The sequence below is a fragment of the Myotis nattereri genome (genome assembly GCF_964212035.1).
Source record: "Myotis nattereri genome assembly, chromosome: 2".
Lineage (NCBI taxonomy): Eukaryota > Metazoa > Chordata > Mammalia > Chiroptera > Vespertilionidae > Myotis > Myotis nattereri.
The window spans coordinates 211394216-211411639 of record NC_138076.1 but is presented as its reverse complement, the minus strand read 5'-3'; the positions used below and the strand labels follow the sequence as shown (position 1 = coordinate 211411639).

The window sequence follows — 17424 nt, the reverse complement described above, 5'->3', positions numbered from 1 at the left end:
AGCTGGCCAGCGACTACAGTTACAGCACCCTGCCGAAACAAAGGCTGAACTGCAGTGCCGACTACAGGAGTTACATTTTATTATTAAATTCTGTGGAGGCCCAGAGAAAAATGTGTCTTTCAAATTCTGGGCCCCCCAGTATGGAGGAAACTCTATTTATACTTTTTCCAGTCCTTTGTCTCCCAAATTTGGAATGAGACTTCCGGGCCTTCTGAGAGAGAAGGCCTGCGTGCTGGGAAGGGGCCATGAGACCGTATCTCAAGGCCTGGCAACTGTCTGGGTGTCAGCACTGACAACTCTGTCTGGGGCATAGTTTACGGCCTCTCTGGAATGGGAGTAGTCTTACTTTCCTTATTATTTAAGACAGAAGCCATACTATCAGGGTTAAAATTTCAAACAGCAGTTTTTATATAAGATGGATACTTCACTATTTTTCCCACCCCGGTGGCCCAGCACCTTGGACATAGCATGGCAGTAAGCAGGCTCTCAATAAAAATTGTGCAGTCACAATAGAAATAGACTCCATTATAAACAAACCCTAGGAATTATCCTTGATTCTGCTCTCTCCCACTCACAAATCCATCTGCAAGTTCTGAGTCAGAACTACTTCACCACAAAATATATCCCAATATGCCCCCTGTCCTGCATTCTCACTGCCACCATCCTGTCCGGGTCATAACCAGCTTTCTCCTCGACCACCACAGCAGCCTCCCAATGGGCTCCCTAAGTCACTGGCCTGGGGCAACTTCCAGCTGGTGATTAATACCTGCTGAAGCCAGGAACCAGGTGTGTTAGGGCAGAAATGTTGACTTGTGTTGAATGAAATTTGCTAGCTGACTTATACCCTGGCAATATGTCCATTTATTTCCATTAGTGGTTTGAGTGGGGTCAGACCCATGGCATATGTAAGCCCCCTGGTCGTGGCTCTCCAATTGTGTGTTGAGGTGCTCACAGTTGGAGAACTCACAGGGGTGCTGAGGGGGGTTTAAAATCTTAGGGGATACCTAGCGTGCGTGTTTGCTAGGTTGCCAGGGGCTTAAACAGCAGAAATTAATTTTCTCACAGTTCTGGAGGCTAGAAGTTCAAAATCAAAGTGTTGGCAGGTTATGTTCCTTCCGAGGCCTCTCTCTTTGGCTTACAAAGGGCCAGCTTCTCACTGTGTCCTCCCATGGCCTTTCCTCTGGGTGCGTGCGTATCTGTACCCTAATCTCCCCCTCGTATGAGGGCACCGGTCATATTGGATTGGGACCTACCCATATGACCTCGTTGACCTTGATTATTCCTTCAATGGCCCCGTCTTCAAATACGTCATAGTCTGAGGTACTGCGGGTTAGGACTTCAACATGTGGATTTGACGGGGGGACATAATTCAGCTCACAACACAGTGACATCTGTCTGATCCTGCACAGGCTGCTAGCTTGAGGCAATTTTTGCATTAGCTCGCACTAATTCCTTTTGATAATGTCATATCTTTTTGAAGCTGAGGTTTTGGATGTTCTTGTGGTAAAAAGCAAGTATTGTGTACAAATTAATATGGAATAAGAAATAACAACAGCAGTGTCCTGTGTGATTCCAGGTTCGAGAAGGTGTGTGGTGTCCCAAAGGCATTGTGTTCTTAGGACATAAATACTGTTTCTTTGGACTTACCCTTTTTTAAAATATTATTTTTATTGAATTCAGAGAGGAAGGGAGAAGGAGAGAGAGAGAGAAACATCAATGATGAGAATCACTGATTGGCTGCCTCTTGCACGCCCCCTACTGGGGATCAAGCCCACAACCTGGGCATGTGCCCTCTATTGGAATCAAACCTGGGACCCTTCAGTCCCAAGGCTGACACTCTATCCACTGAGCCAAACCAGCTAGGGCTGGACTTACCTTCTTAATGAACAGACTGTTATTTCTATAGGCCTAGGAGTATCATCAAACAGTTATTGAAACATCAAAGCCAATGTGAATGGAGAAAATTTGGGAACCTTTACTCCAATAAGTTAGTGGATCCCAGAGATCAGAAACACCAGGGGAAATTTTTAATTACACAGATTTTGTTTCAAGACCCACCCCAGACCTATTGAAAAAACATTTGGAAGTTGATTCTAGGAACCTGGTTCAGTTTTGGGATCCTCTGGTCTAGCTGAACTCCTTCATTAAGGCCTACAAAGGATATTTTTTAAAAATTTTGTTTCATTGCTTAAAATATTACAAAGAGTGGTACATATGTCTCTCTTTTTGTTTTCCCCTTGACCTTCCCCCGGCCTCCCCTACCCCAGCGTTTTGTGTCCATTGGTTATGCTTATATGTATGCATACAAGTCCTTTGGTTGATCTCTTACCCCCCGCCCCCCAACCCTCCCCGGCCTTCCCGCTGTAGTTTGACAGTCTGTTCGATGCTGCTCTGCCTCTGTATCTATTAAAAACAGTGGTTAGATGCCACGAAGTAGGTGGCAAGGCCTTAACCATATGCATGTTGTTAGGCCCGAGAGCCTCTTCCATCCTTGTCAAGGGGGGTGCTAACCTTCTCTCCTTTCATACAACACTACAAGGGATATTTCTTGCCAGAGGTCATATAGGAAGTTAGGTGCTGACCTGGAACTAGAATCCAGATTCTAATGGAATCCATCAGATTGTTTTCCTTTTCATCAGTATTTCTGACACCCACATGTGCAAATGTTGTCATGACCATCTGTTACTTAAGCAGACATGGCTCTGACCTCAAAGATTGATAGTGATTACATGGACAAAATGCAATTGATGTACTGAATACATCTATTGCATTTTTAAAAATTATATCATACAAAATCTGTATGAGGAAAACTATAAAACTTTGATGAAAGATATCAAATAATTAATTAAACAGAGAGATATTCCATGTTCATGGATAGGAAGACTCAATATTGTCAAGTTGTAATTTCTTCCCAACTTGATCTATATAGATTCAATTCAATCCTAATCAAATTCTCTCAATAAAATTCATCCATTTAAGCCTTAGCCAGTTTGGCTCAATGGATAAAGTATCAGCCTGCGGCCTGGATTCAATTCCAGTCAAGGGCACATGTCCGGGTTTTGGGCTCAATCCTCAGTAGGGTGTGTGCAGGAGGCAGCTGATTCTCTCTCATCATTGACGTTTCTATCTCTCTCTCCCTTTTCTACCTCTCTGAAATTTATATATATATATATATATATATATATATATATATATATATATATATATATGTATGTATATGTATGTATATATATATATATATTTAAGAAGAGAGATTGCCATTTTGATAGATTGCCAGTTTGATTCTTGGTCAGGGCATATGCCTGCATTGCAGGCTCAACCCTCAGTGGGGGGCAGGTGGGAGGCAGCCTATTGATGGTTCTCTTTCAGTGATGCTTCTCCCTCTCCCTCTCCTTCTTTCTAAAATCAATACAAATATTTTTAAAAAAATTAAACAAAATTCAATTCCCCACTTTCACTAGGCATCTTTCAAGTACTCAGTAGCCACATGTGGCCAGTGGCTCTGTATTGGACAGTGCATATCTAGAACTTTTCACCATCACAGAATGTCCTATCTAGAGAGTTCAGTGCAATGAAGTGTATAAACACAGCACATGGCATGGAGTTCAGCATGTGCTGGAGTTCAACACGGACTGGGCATGTGCTGGAGGGGGTGGTAGGGTAGGCTCCATGGAGAAGCTGAACTTGAGCTGGGCCTTGCTTTAGTTCTTTAAGAAGAAAACCATCCAGACTTCTCCTTGTACCTGCTCTTCCTTTGTTGCTTCTTCTAACTTCAGATTTTTCCTGGAACTCATCAGCTGCAAGGGAAAATTTGGGCCAAAGTTCTGAATCCCCTTGGCTGCCCTTGAAGATTTTCTCTGCACTTCCACTGGCTAGGGAAGGAAGAAGAAATAGGGTTGATGTAAAGAGCATCAGGGATCTCGAGATGTTTGTGCAATAATTCTCCTGTTTCCATGGCAACTGCTTGACCAGGCCAACACTGTGATGGCTTATACAAGAATTTTCAGTTGTTTATAAAATATAACAGAAAGAAAAGATCAGAGGAATATTTAGGAGGAGTGAATTGAAGATGGATGTGTAATATTATGAGGTAGAAATCATGGGGTCCAAGAACTTCCTTTTTCCCTTTATTTATTTATTTATTTATTTAATATTTTTTTATTGATTAAGATATTACATATGTGTACCCTCTACCCCCCCCCCCCTCCCCGCTCATCCCCTCACCCCCCCGTTGTCCGTGTCCATTGGTTAGGCCTATATGCTTGCATATATGTCCTTTGGTTGATCCTTCCCCCTTGCCCCCACCCTCCCCTACCTTCCCTCCAAGGCCCGACAGTCCAATCCAAGCCTCTCCGTCTCTGGATCAGTCCTTGTTCATCAGTTTATGTTGTTCATTATATTCCACAAATAAGTGAGATCTTGTGGTATTTATCTGCTCTCCAGTTCCATCGATGCTGTGGCAAATGGTAAGAGTTCCTTTTTCTTCTTCCTCTTCTTAAAGAATACCTTTCAGCATTTCATATAATGCTGGTTTGGTGGTGATGAACTCCTTTAGCTTTTTCTTATCCGTGAAGCTCTTTATCTGACCTTCCATTCTGAATGATAGCTTTGCTGGATAAAGTAATCTTGGTTGCAGGTTCTTGCTATTCATCTCTTTGAATATTTCTTGCCACTCTCTTCTGGCCTGCATGGTTTCTGTTGAGAAATCAGCTGACAGTCGGATGGGTACTCCCTTGTAGGTAACTGACTGTCTTTCTCTTGCTGCTTTTAAGATTCTCCCTTTATCTTTTGCTCTTGGCATTTTAATTATGATGTGTCTTGGTGTGGTCCTCTTTGGATTCCTTTTGTTTGGGGTTCTCTGCGCTTCCTGGACTTGTAAGTCCATTTCTTTCACCAGGTGGGGGAAGTTTTCTGTCATTATTTCTTCAAAAAGGTTTTCAATATCTTGCCCTCTCTCTCCTTCTGGTACCCCTATAATTCTGATGTTGGTACGCTTGAAGTTGTCCCAGAGGTTCCTTACACTATCTTCATATTTTTTGAATCTCTTTTCTTTTTTCTTTTTCGGTTGGGTATTTTTTGTTTCTTTGTATTTCAAATCTTTGACTTGATTCTTGGGATCCTCTTGTCTGCTGTTGGATCTCTGTAAATTATTCTTTATTTCAGTCAGTGTATGCTTAATTTCTAGTTGGTCCTTTTTCATGTCCTCCATGGTCTCACTATACTCCTTGAGGGATTCATTAAATTTATCGGCGGTTTCCATAAAATTCTTGACAAACCTTATAAACGTGGCCTTGAACTCTATATCCAGTCGTCTGCCCTCCTCTGTTTCTGCCAATTGTGACCTGTTTCTTTGTCTCCGCATTTTGGCTGCTTCCCTGTGTTGATAGAGTGGCCCTGCGCGCCAGGTGTCCTGTAGGGCCCAGTGGCTCAGCCTCTCCAGTTACCTGGGGTGGACACTCTTGGTGCACTCTTGGTGCCTTGGTTGTTGTAGGATCACTGGGAGGAATTGACCTCCAGGCCAATTGGCTGTGGGAAGCAGCTGTGTCTGAAGTGGGAGAATGGTCCCCCTCTGACCACTGGGTACAGTGGCTCCTGGATCTAAGGAGGTGCTAATTCAGCCCCTGCCTGAGGCCACACAGCCAGCGCCACGAAGAGGCTCAGCTGTGAAGCAATGCAAGCCGCTGCGGGGCCTTGGGCCTTCTCTTGGAAGTTCCGGGTCTGCTTGGCTGGGCTGTAGTTAGGTACATTCACATGCTAAAGCCTCTGCTGCAGCCTGGGTGGGGCGGGGTCTCAGGGAGTCAAAAGGGCGGAGAAAGAAGCTATGGCTGATTCTCTGCGCCCGGAGTCGCGCGTCTCAGTGTCCCGGTAACGGCTGCAAGCACCTCTGAGGGAAATCCGCCCTCAAGTTCGCCTGCTGCCGCCTGACAGAGCAGCCTCTCCCCGTATGAGTCCTGGGTCCCCAGAGACTTCCCGGAACCGGAGTTCAGAGCAGTCGGGAGCTTGTGATTCAAAAAGACAGCCGCGTCCTCAGGTGCCACCCCCTTTCCGCGCACACGAGCCGCCGCCGTACCTCTGCACTCAGCCTCCGCAGCTCCTCTGGCTCTCAGCGTGCTTTTCTTTTCTTCTAGTTGTAGAAATTACACTCAGCCAGCCTTCCTGTTGTTCTGGACGATGTTTGCTCCGTCCTTTGGGATATTTCTCAATTGTTGTGGGAGGCGACTATTTCCCGGTGTTTATCTATGCCGCCATCTTAGTTTCTCCCTTCATTTATTTTTTAAAAAAATATATTTTATTGATTTTTTACAGAGAGGAAGGGAGAGGGATAGAGAATTAGAAACATCGATGAGAGAGAAACATCGATCAGCTGCCTCTTGCACACCCTCTACTGGGGATGTGCCCGCAACCCAGGTACATGCCCTTGACCGGAATCGAACCTGGGACCTTTCGGTCCTCAGGTCGATGCTCTATCCACTGAGCCAAACCGGTTAGGCTTCCCTTACTTCATTTAGTCATTCATCCATCCGTCTACCCATCTATTTATTTATTCCAAATTTACTGAGCAACTACTCTGTGCTGAGCACTGTGCTGTGTGCTCCAGGCTGTGGAGGAACAGAGATGCCTGAGAGAGAGACTGCTTTAGGGGCTCACGGTCTAGTGGAGACAGAGCCAAGAGCAGAGAGTGGTCATGCAGGGTGATACATGCTGACAGAGGGAATACAGGTGTCACATGTTCTGAGAGCATTGAAAGGGAGCATGGTACTGGGTCCTGAGGGATGAGTGGGAATTGTTTACCAGGAAACAATGGCCAAGGCATTGAAGAAAAAGGGGACATGAGCCCAGGGAAGAGAAAACACATCCAAAGCATGGTTTAATGAGAAATAGTGGATGTTTTATGGGTTGGAATTGTTGCAAGATGATGTTGGAAGAAGGTGATAATGGAGAAGGAAGCAAGACTGGATGTGAATGCCATGCTAATTTGGAATTTGGAATCTGACCTATAGGTAAGCTGTGTTCTACAAAGTTTTTAATCAAGAGAATGACAGAGGTAATCTGGACGTCGTTAGGAGTATGTGTTGGAGGGAGAAGGGCTGGAGATCAGGAGACGAGTTTGGAAGTTACCATAATAGACTAGGAAAGAGAATCTTTGAGGTCCTGACCCAGCTCAGTGGGGGTGGACAGAAGGGGAAATTTCATGAATGATTCAGAATAGGCAAGACTTGCCCTAATTGGTTTGGCTCAGTGGAGAGAGCGTTGGCCTGTGGACGGAAAGGTCCCAGGTTCGATTCCAGTCAAGGGCATGTACCTTGGTTGCAGGCACATCCCCAGTAGGAGGTGTGCAGGAGGCAGCTGATCAATGTTTCTCTCCCATCGATGTTTCTAACTCTCTATTCCTTTCCTGTCCTCTCTGTAAAAAAATCAATAAAATATATTTTAAAAAGCCGAAACCAGTTTGGCTCAGTGGATAGAGCGTCGGCCTGCGGACTGGGGGGTCCCAGGTTCGATTCCGGTCAAGGGCATGTACCTGGGTTGCGGGCACATCCCCAGTGGGAGGTGTGCAGGAGGCAGCTGATCGACGTTTCTCTCTCGTCGATGTTTCTAGCTCTCTATCCCTCTCCCTTCCTCTCTGTAAAAAAATCAATTAAAAAAAAATATATATTAAAATATATTTAAAAAAAAAGAATAGCAAGACGTGCATTAGATGGGGGAACTAATGGGAGGGAGGAACACAGGAAGATCTCCTGGTTTCTTAGTTGAGCAACTGAGGGCCAGAGGTCATTTATGGCCCACATGGCATGTTTACGGAGAGGGCGACTGGCCTGGTACAGGGCACATGGAGTTGGAGGAGCCTATAGCACATTGGAGGGAGGGCCAGTGGTCATTTACGGGCCCCATGGCATGTTCACGGAGAGGGCGATTGGCCTGGTACAGGGCACATGGAGGTGGAGGAGCCTATAGCACATTGGAGGGAGGGCCAGTGGTCATTTATGGCCCCCATGGCATGTTTACGGAGAGGGCGACTAGCCTGGTACAGGGCACATGGAGGTGGAGGAGCCTATAGCACATTGGAGGGAGGGCCAGTGGTCATTTATGGCCCCCATGGCATGTTTACGGAGAGGGCGACTGGCCTGGTACAGGGCACATGGAGTTGGAGGAGCCTATAGCACATTGGAGGGAGGGCCAGTGGTCATTTATGGCCCCCATGGCATGTTTACGGAGAGGGCGATTGGCCTGGTACAGGGCACATGGAGGTGGAGGAGCCTATAGCACATTGGAGGGAGGGCCAGTGGTCATTTATGGCCCCCATGGCATGTTTACGGAGAGGGCGACTGGCCTGGTACAGGGCACATGGAGGTGGAGGAGCCTATAGCACTTTGGAGGGAGGTCCAGTGGTCATTTATGGCCCCCATGGCATGTTTACGGAGAGGGCGACTGGCCTGGTACAGCGCACATGGAGGTGGAGGAGCCTATAGCACATTGGAGGGAGGGCCAGTGGTCATTTATGGCCCCCATGGCATGTTTACGGAGAGGGCGACTGGCCTGGTACAGGGCACATGGAAGTGGAGGAGCCTATAGCACATTGGAGGGAGGGCCAGTGGTCATTTACGGGCCCCATGGCATGTTTACTGAGAGGGCGACTGGCCTGGTACAGGGCACATGGAGGTGGAGGAGCCTATAGCACATTGGAGGGAGGGCCAGTGGTCATTTATGGGCCCCCATGGCATGTTTACGGAGAGGGCGACTGGCCTGCTACAGGGCACATGGAGGTGGAGGAGCCTATAGCACATTGGAGGGAGGGCCAGTGGTCATTTACGGGCCCCATGGCATGTTTACGGAGAGGGCGACTGGCCTGCTACAGGGCACTTGGAGGTGGAGGAGCCTATAGCACATTGGAGGGAGGGCCAGTGGTCATTTATGGCCCCATGGCATGTTTACGGAGAGGGCGACTGGCCTGGTACAGGGCACATGGAGGTGGAGGAGCCTATAGCACATTGGAGGGAGGGCCAGTGGTCATTTATGGCCCCATGGCATGTTTACGGAGAGGGTGATTGGCCTGGTACAGGGCACATGGAGGCGGAGGAGCCTATAGCACTTTGGGGGTGGAACTCTTTCCCTTACCTTTGGGAAAAGTGTGGGCCTGAAGCTTATGGGCCAGATCTGGGCCCAAGATAGAGGTTATTATGTAAAACTTAGAAAGAGGAGGAGGTCGTCCAAGACAGTAGCAGCAATCTAAAAAACACCAATACTTGAGGGATTGGCCAAAATTGTGATGTGGATTAGAAAAGAAGAAATATTTCTTTTTGCAGATGACATGATGGTCTATATAGAAAATCCCATGGAATTAAACAAAAACTCACTAGACCTAATAAATGAGTTTAGTAAGGTTACAGGATACAAGATAAACATACAAAAATCAATTCTATTCATGAGGCTGAAAATTTAAGAACCTTAAAAATAGAAATCAAACTTAAAAGTACAACCCTGGCCAGATAGCTCAGTTGGTTAGAGCATCCTCCCGAAATGCCAGTTGCGGGTTCATTTCCAGTCAGGCACATGCAAGAAACAGCCAATGATGCATAAACAAATGGAACAACAAATCAATGTTCTCTCTCTTCCCCCTCTCCCTTCCTCTCTCTAAAATCAATTTTTTAAAAAGTACAATAATATTTACAATCACAAAAGAGAGAAAGAAAAAGGAAGAAAGGAAGGGAGGGAGGGAGGGAGGGAGGAAGGAAGGAAAGAAATTAAGTGTAAATGTAAGAAAACATGTCCAGGACTTGTATTCTAAAAACTACAAAATGCTGATGAAAGAAATCAAAGAAGATCTACAATAAACAGACATTGTATTCATGGATTGGAAGATTCAACGTAGTAAAGATGTCAATTCTCCCTCAATTGATAAACAGGTTTATCACAATTCCTATTAAAACTACAAGATAAATTTAAAAATAGCAAGATTTTAAAAAAACATATTTTCATTGATTTCAGAGAGGAAGGGAGAGGGAGAGAAAGACAGAAAATGAATGATGAAAGAGAATCATTGGTTAGCTGCCTCCCAGCAAGATTTATTTTATAAGTATATATAAGGTTATTCTAAAATTTATATGTAAAGGCAAAAGAACTAGAAGAGCTAAAACAATTCTGAACAAGATTAATAAAGTGGGAAGAACCACTCTATCTGATTTCAGACTTATAGCTACATTATTCAAGACTGTGGTTGTATTGGCAGAGGGATAGACAAACAGATCAATGGAACAGAATGGAGAACCCACAAATTCCACACAAAGTACAACCAAATGAGTTTTTACAAAGGTGCAGAAGCAATTCAATGGAGAAAGCATAATTTTTTAAAATGTATTTTCATTGATTTCAGAGAGGAAGGGAGAGGGAGAGAGAGATAGAAACATCAATGGTAAGAGAGTCGTAGATGGGCCGCCTCCTGCACGCCTTCTACTGGGGATGAAGCCCGGGACCCTCCAGCTCTCAGGCTGATGCGCTATCCACTGAGCCAAACCAGCTAGGGCCAAACGCATGATTTATAAAAGAAAAAATGATAATGTTATTGGAGTTCATCAAATGTAAAATTTTACTCTGTAAGAACCTGGCTAAAAGGATGAAAAGACAAACTATAAACAGGCAGAAAATATTTGCAAACCACATATTTGACAGAGATTCATATCTGGAATATATGTTTTATTTTCTAACTTAATTGCTGGTATATAGAAATGCAAGTGATCTTTGTAAATTTTTCTCGTATCCTGCAGCCTTGTTAAATTCATTAATTAGTTTGAGTAGCTTTTTTGTAGATCCTTACGGTTTTTTACTTACATGATTATGACACCTTTTCTACTTCTTTCTTTTCAATAATTTTGTCTTTATTTTTCTTGGTTTATATTGCTGGCTAGAATATCCAGCATAATGTTGAAAAGAATTGGTGAGGATGGAGATTCTTGCTTCCTTCCTTAGAGTAGGGACAAAGCATTTGCTCTTTATAATATATACTAGAGGCCTGATGCATGAATTCGTGCACGGGGGGGGGGGGGTCCCTTGGGATGGCCTGCAGGTATCAGGCCCCAGCTCACACCCCCAGGCTCACAGCCCCAGCTCCTGCCCCCAGCCTTGCAGTCCCGCAGCCCCACCTGGCACCCTGCCTTGGGCTGGTGCCGCCCCCTCACCTGCTCCACCATCTCGCCTGCGGGGCGATCGATTGGGGCGATTGGGCCCCCTGCTCACACTGGCCTTGGTCTGGCACCGCCCGCTCACCTGCTCCACCATCCCACTGCGGTCCTGTGGTCCTGCTCTCCTCAGCGCCCATCTGGGCCGGCAGCGCCTTCACTGTCGCCCACTGCCAGTGCAGTGTCGCCATCACCTGCCCTGTTCCAGCCGCCCCCTGGTGGTCAGTGCACATCATAGCAAGTGGTTGAACTCCCAGTGGAACAATTTGCATATTAGGCTTTTATTATATAGGAAGGATGGTGTTAACTGTGGGTTTTTTTGTAGATGCAGATTTTTAGGCTATGAGGTTCACTTCTATTCCTAGTTTGCTGAGAAGGTTTTTTTTTTTTAAAAAAATACATTTTGTTGATTTTTTACAGAGAGGAAGGGAGAGGGATAGAGAGTTAGAAACATTGATGAGAGAGAAACATTGATCATACCCACTACTGGGGATGTGCCCACAACCAAGGTACATGCCCTTGACCAGAATCAAACCTGGGACCCTTCAGTCCTCAGGCCGACACTCTATCCACTGAGCCAAACCAGATAGGGCTGCTCAGGAGTTTTTATTATGAATAGGTGATCTATTGAGATGATCATATTGTTTGTTTCCTTCATTCTGTTAGTACGGTGGATTAGACTGATTTTTGAATATTAAGCAAACCTAGAATTCTTGGGATAAACCCCACTTGATTATGATACAGTATCCTTTTTATATATTGCTGGACTTAATTTGTTAATATTTTGCTTAGGATTATTTCATATTATGTTCATGAGGGCAATTGGTCTTTACTTTTCTTATAATTTAAAAAATATTTTGGAATCAGGGTAGTGTTGATTTCATAAAATTAGAAGTGTTCCTGCTATTTTCTGAAATAATTTGTATATGATTTATATTATTTCTTCCTTATATGTTTGATAGAATTCATCATTGAAATAACCTTGGCTGGTCTGGAATTTTGTTTGTGGGAAGGTTTTAATTATAAATCCAATTTCTTAAATAGGTTAGGAGCTATTCAGATTTTCTATTTTTCTTATATTGGTTTTGGTAATTTTGTGTTTCAGGGAATGTTTCTGTTTCATAGAAATTGTCAGATATATTGGTGTACACATAGGATTGTTACATCTTCTTTAAAAAAAAATATTTTATTGATTTTTTACAGAGAGGAAGAGAGACAGATAGAGAGTTAGAAACATCGATGAGAGACAAACATCGATCAGCTGCCTCCTGCACGCCCCCTACTGGGGATGTGCCTGCAACCAAGGTACATGCTCTTGACCGGAATCGAACCTGGGACCCTTCAGTCCACAGGCTCACTCTCTATCCACTGAGCCAAACTGGTTAGGGCTGTTACATCTTCTTGATGAGTTAACATCTTTATCATGAGGAAATATCCCTTTTAATTTTTTTTTAAAAAATATTTTATTGATTTTTTTACAGAGAGGAAGGGAGAGGGATAGAGAGTTAGAAACATTGATGAGAGAGAAATATTGATCAGCTGCTTCCTGCACACTCCCTACTGGGGATGTTCCCACAACCAAGGTACATGCCCTTGACCGGAATCAAACCTGGGACCCTTGAGTCTGCAGGCTGATGCTCTATCTACTGAGCCAAACCAGTTAGGGCTAATTTTTTATTTATTGATTGATGAGAGAGAGAGAGAGAGAGAGAGAGAGAGATCAATTTGTTGTTCCACTTATTTATGCATTTATTAATTGCTTTTTGTATGCCCTGACCAGGGATTAAACCCGCTACCTTGGCATGTGGACAAAACGCTCTAACCAACTGAGCTACCTGGCCAGGGCCAAGGATATGTCCCTCTTTATCCCTTATGATGTTCTTTGTTCTTTTTCTATATTAACACTAGAGGCCCAGTGCACGAAATTTGTGCATGGGTAGGGTCCCTAGGCCTGGCTGGCAATCAGGGTGGATCGGGGCCTTCTGGCTGCTGGCCGGGGCCTTCCTTAGTTTTGTGCCACCCCCTGGTGGTCAGCGCACATCATAGTGAGTGATCAAACTCCCAGTCTCTCTGTCGAACTCCTGAGGGGACAATTTGCATTTTAGGCTTTTACATATATAGATTGGCATTTCTTTTTTTTTTTTTTTGCTTAACATTTGCAAATATATCTTTTCCCATCTTTTGCTTTTAACCTGTGTCTTTACATTTAAAGCAGGTTTCTGCCCTAGCCAGTTTTCTCAGTGGTTAGAGCCCTAAGCAGGATAAATAAAATATAAATAAAATTTAAAAAAGTAAATAAAATATGCCCTTATGGAGAGCATATAGTTGGGTCTTGTCTTTTTGAAAATCCAGTCTGATAATGTCTACCTTTTTAAAAAAAAATTTGTTTTTATTGATTTCAGAGAGGAAGGGAGAGGGAGAGAGATATAGGAACATTAATGATGAGAGAGAATCATTGATTGGTTGCCTCCTGCACACCCCCTACTAGGGATCAGGCTACAACCCAGGCATGTGCTCTTGACTGGGATCGAACCCGGAACCCTTCAGTCCGCAGACCGACGCTCTATCCACTGAGCCAAACCACCTAGGGCTGTCTACCTTTTTTGAAAGCCCTCACTTGAGCATATTTTTTTCCATTGATTTTTAGAGAGGGTTGGGGGGGGCGGAGAGAAACATCAATGTGAAAGAGACACATTGATTGGTTGCCGTCTGCACACGCCCCTGCAGGGCCTGGGGAACCTGCAACCAAGTTATGTGTCCTTCACCGGGAATCGAACCTGTGACCCTTTGGTCCACAGGCCAAAGCTCTAACCACTGAGGAAAACCAGCCAGGGCAATAGTGTCTACCTTTTAACTGGAGACTTTGGGACATTTGCATTTACTATAATTATTATGTTTGAATTTAAATCTTACATCTTGCTGTTCGTTTTTCTATCTGTTCTTTATTACATTTTCTCCTTTGCCCTGTTATCTTTTACATTAATTTAGTAATTTAAAAAATTCCATTTGAAAGGTCTGCTTATCTTCATTTTTGAAGGTTATTTTTTCTGATTGTAGAATTCTAAGTTGACATTTTTATTCTTTTTCTCTTTCTCTTTTTCTGGCTGCATAGTTTTGATGAGAAATTTACAGTCATCTTTGTTGCAGGTATAATATGTTAGTAACCACTGGCTAATCCAGGGTCATACAGATTAATACCTATGTTTTCTTCTATGGTTTTAATAGTTTTAGCTCTTACATTTTATTTATTTATTTATTATTTAAAAATTTTTTTTATTGATTTCAGAGAGGAAGGGAGAGGGATAGAAACATCAATGATGAGAGAGAATCATTTGATTGGCTGCCTCCTGCATGTCCCCTTCTTTAGATCGAGCACACAACTCACGCATGTGCCCTTGACAGGAATTGAACTCGGGACCCTTCAGTCTGCAGGCTGATGCTCTGTTCACTGAGCCAAACCAGCTAGGGTTAGCTCTTCCATTTAGATTAATTTTCATATTTGGTGTTAGAGATCCAACTTCATTCTTTTGAATGCAGATATCTAGTTGTCCCAGCATTATTTGTTGAAAAGATTAATTTTTCTCCTTTGAGTTGTCTTGGCATACTTGTAGAAAATCAGTTGCCTATAAATATGTGGGTTTATTTCTGGACTCTGTTTCATTGGTCTGAATGTCTGTTCTTATGCCACTACTATAATCTTGGTTACTGTAACTTTGTAGTTTTAAGTTTTATAATTGGAAAGTGTGAGTTCTCCAAATTTATTTTTTTATTTAAAACACTTTATTTATTGATTTTTTTTTTAGAGAGAGAGGGGGGGGAGGGAGAGATAAAGAGAAACATTGATTTGTTGTTCCACTTATTTATGCATTCATTGGTTGATTGTTCTATGTGCCCTGACTGGGGATTGAACTTGCAACTTTGGTGTATGGAGATGATGCTCTAACCAACTGAGCTACCTGGCCAGGGCTCCAAATTTATACTTCCTTTTTATTTATTTATTTATTTTTATTTTTATTTTTTATTTATTTATTTTTTTATTATTAAATCTTTATTGTTCAGATTATTACATTTGTTCCTCCTTTTTCCCCCCCATAACTCCCCTCCTTCCAGTTCCCACCCCACCCTCCGCCCTCACTCCCCACCCACTGTCCTCATCCATAGGTGCACGATTTTTGTCCAGTCTCTTCCCGCATCTCCCACACCCCTTTCCCCCCCAAGAATAGTCAGTCCATTCCCTTTCTATGTCCCTGATTCTATTATAATCACCAGTTCATTCTGTTCATCAGATTATTTATTCACTTGATTCTTAGATTCACTTGTCGATAGATGCATATTTGTTGTTCATAATTTGTATCTTTACCTTTTTCTTCTTCTTCCTCTTCTTAAAGGATATCTTTCAGCATTTCATATAATCCTGGTTTGGTGGTGATGAACTCCTTTAGCTTTTCCTTATCTGTGAAGCTCTTTATCTGACCTTCAATTCTGAATGATAGCTTTGCTGGATAAAGTAATCTTGGTTGTAGGCTCTTGGCATTCATCACTTTGAATATTTCTTGCCACTCCGTTCTGGCCTGCAAAGTTTCTGTTGAGAAATCAGCTGACAGTCGTATGGGTATTCCCTTGTAGGTAACTGAGTTTCTTTCTCTTGCTGCTTATAAGATTCGCTCTTTGTCTTTTGTTCTTGGCATTTTAATTATGATGTGTCTTGGTGTGGTCCTCTTTGGATTCCTTTTGTTTGGGGTTCTCTGCACTTCCTGGACTTGTAAGTCTATTTCTTTTTTTTTTTTTCATATTCAGTATTTTTATTTAAATTTTTAGCAATTTACGTATCTCTCCACCCTTTAAGTTAGTGTGACAATTTTCATAATAAACTACTAAAAGAGAAGCTTTGGTCAAAAATGGAATGAAATAGCAAAAACAAAAACCAAAAAAACAAACAAACAAAAAACCAAAATACAAACAAAACTCAATCACTGCTGCTTTTAAAAATCCAACACTTTCACCAATTATATTCAAACAAAACCACACAAACAACATTTGCGCGATATGTGTCTTCAGTGTTTCCTTGCGGCTGGCTCTCCTCACCATCATGCACATGGTGGAGCTGTCGTGGGGCGGTCTGTCCGTCTGTCAGTTTGTCATGCTGGATCTGGGAGGCTCACTCAGCTTCACATTATCCGGAGGCCCTGGATGGAAGACTCTAAGGTCTTGAAATCCCAAATTGTCATGGCTCCATCGATGCCAGTAGTGCAAAATTTGCGACAATCTTGCTTGTCCACCTCATAAACAGATACTTGAGTGATGCTATTCTGGTGCAGCGTCTCCGAGGCTGTAGAGGCTGTATTGCGGTCCTCGGTTGTGGCCCTCTTGTCCATGTTGCGGAAGCGTTCCATGGCTGACATGTTGCGCTGGATGCTCTGGTTTGGAATGTCTAGCTTGGAGACGAAAGTCAAGCTGCCGCCGTCATCATAGTTAAAGAGCATTGGGCAGCAGCCATGGCCAGCGGCTACAACGCTATTCTCCGAAACAAATGACACACTCAGCAGAGGCAGGAACCCTGTTTTCAGAGTTGAGACCTGCACGCTTTTTGAGGCATCGGCAACGGACATGGTGCTGTCGTGGCTGACCCCGGCCAGTCGACTTCCACTGGCGGAGAAGCTGACGCCATGCACCCAGCCACCACTACCACTGCCACCAAACTCTGACATCAGCTGACCAAAAGGCATCTTGCTGCCCCAGGGTGTACTGGCTGGCTTTTCATCCACTTCTTTAATGTATGCAGAAAACACCCTGCATTTGAAATCACATGATCCTGCTGCCAGCAAAACATTGTTGGGATGCCAATCCAAGCTGAGGACCGTGGAGCGAATTGGCTTTTTAATGTGCTTGCTTACCCACCAGTCATTTTCAGACTCAAAGTAACAAACAGAAATGAGTCTTGCTCCACTTCCCACAGCAAATTTGTTCTCTAGTGGGGACCACTTGACAAAAGTGGCTGCACGGTTAATTCTCAGGATCACCAGGGTTGGCTTCCAGACACCATCTTTCTGACTCCAGACATAGGCATTGTGGTCTGCCCCACAAGTGACGATGCGGTTGCTCTTGGGAGCCCAGTCGATACCTGTGATGTGTCCATTGTGCTCCTTGAGTTCATGAGCTTTCACCCACTGGCTCCCATTCTTTTTATAGATGTGGACTTCATGATTATTGGGGCTAAGGGCAATCTGGGTACGATCCCTGTTCCAGGCAT

General features: G+C 43.8%; 1 protein-coding gene across 1 annotated transcript; it reads right to left on the bottom strand.

The window, feature by feature from the left end:
* Positions 1 to 16294: 16294 nt before the first annotated feature.
* Positions 16295 to 17424, bottom strand: LOC308514710 (actin-related protein 2/3 complex subunit 1A-like; the record flags this gene model as incomplete). Its single annotated transcript, XM_081084984.1, is given in 2 exon segments — positions 16295 to 17401; positions 17404 to 17424. Coding segments are annotated over 2 exon segments (1080 nt in total). The 3' UTR covers positions 16295 to 16342.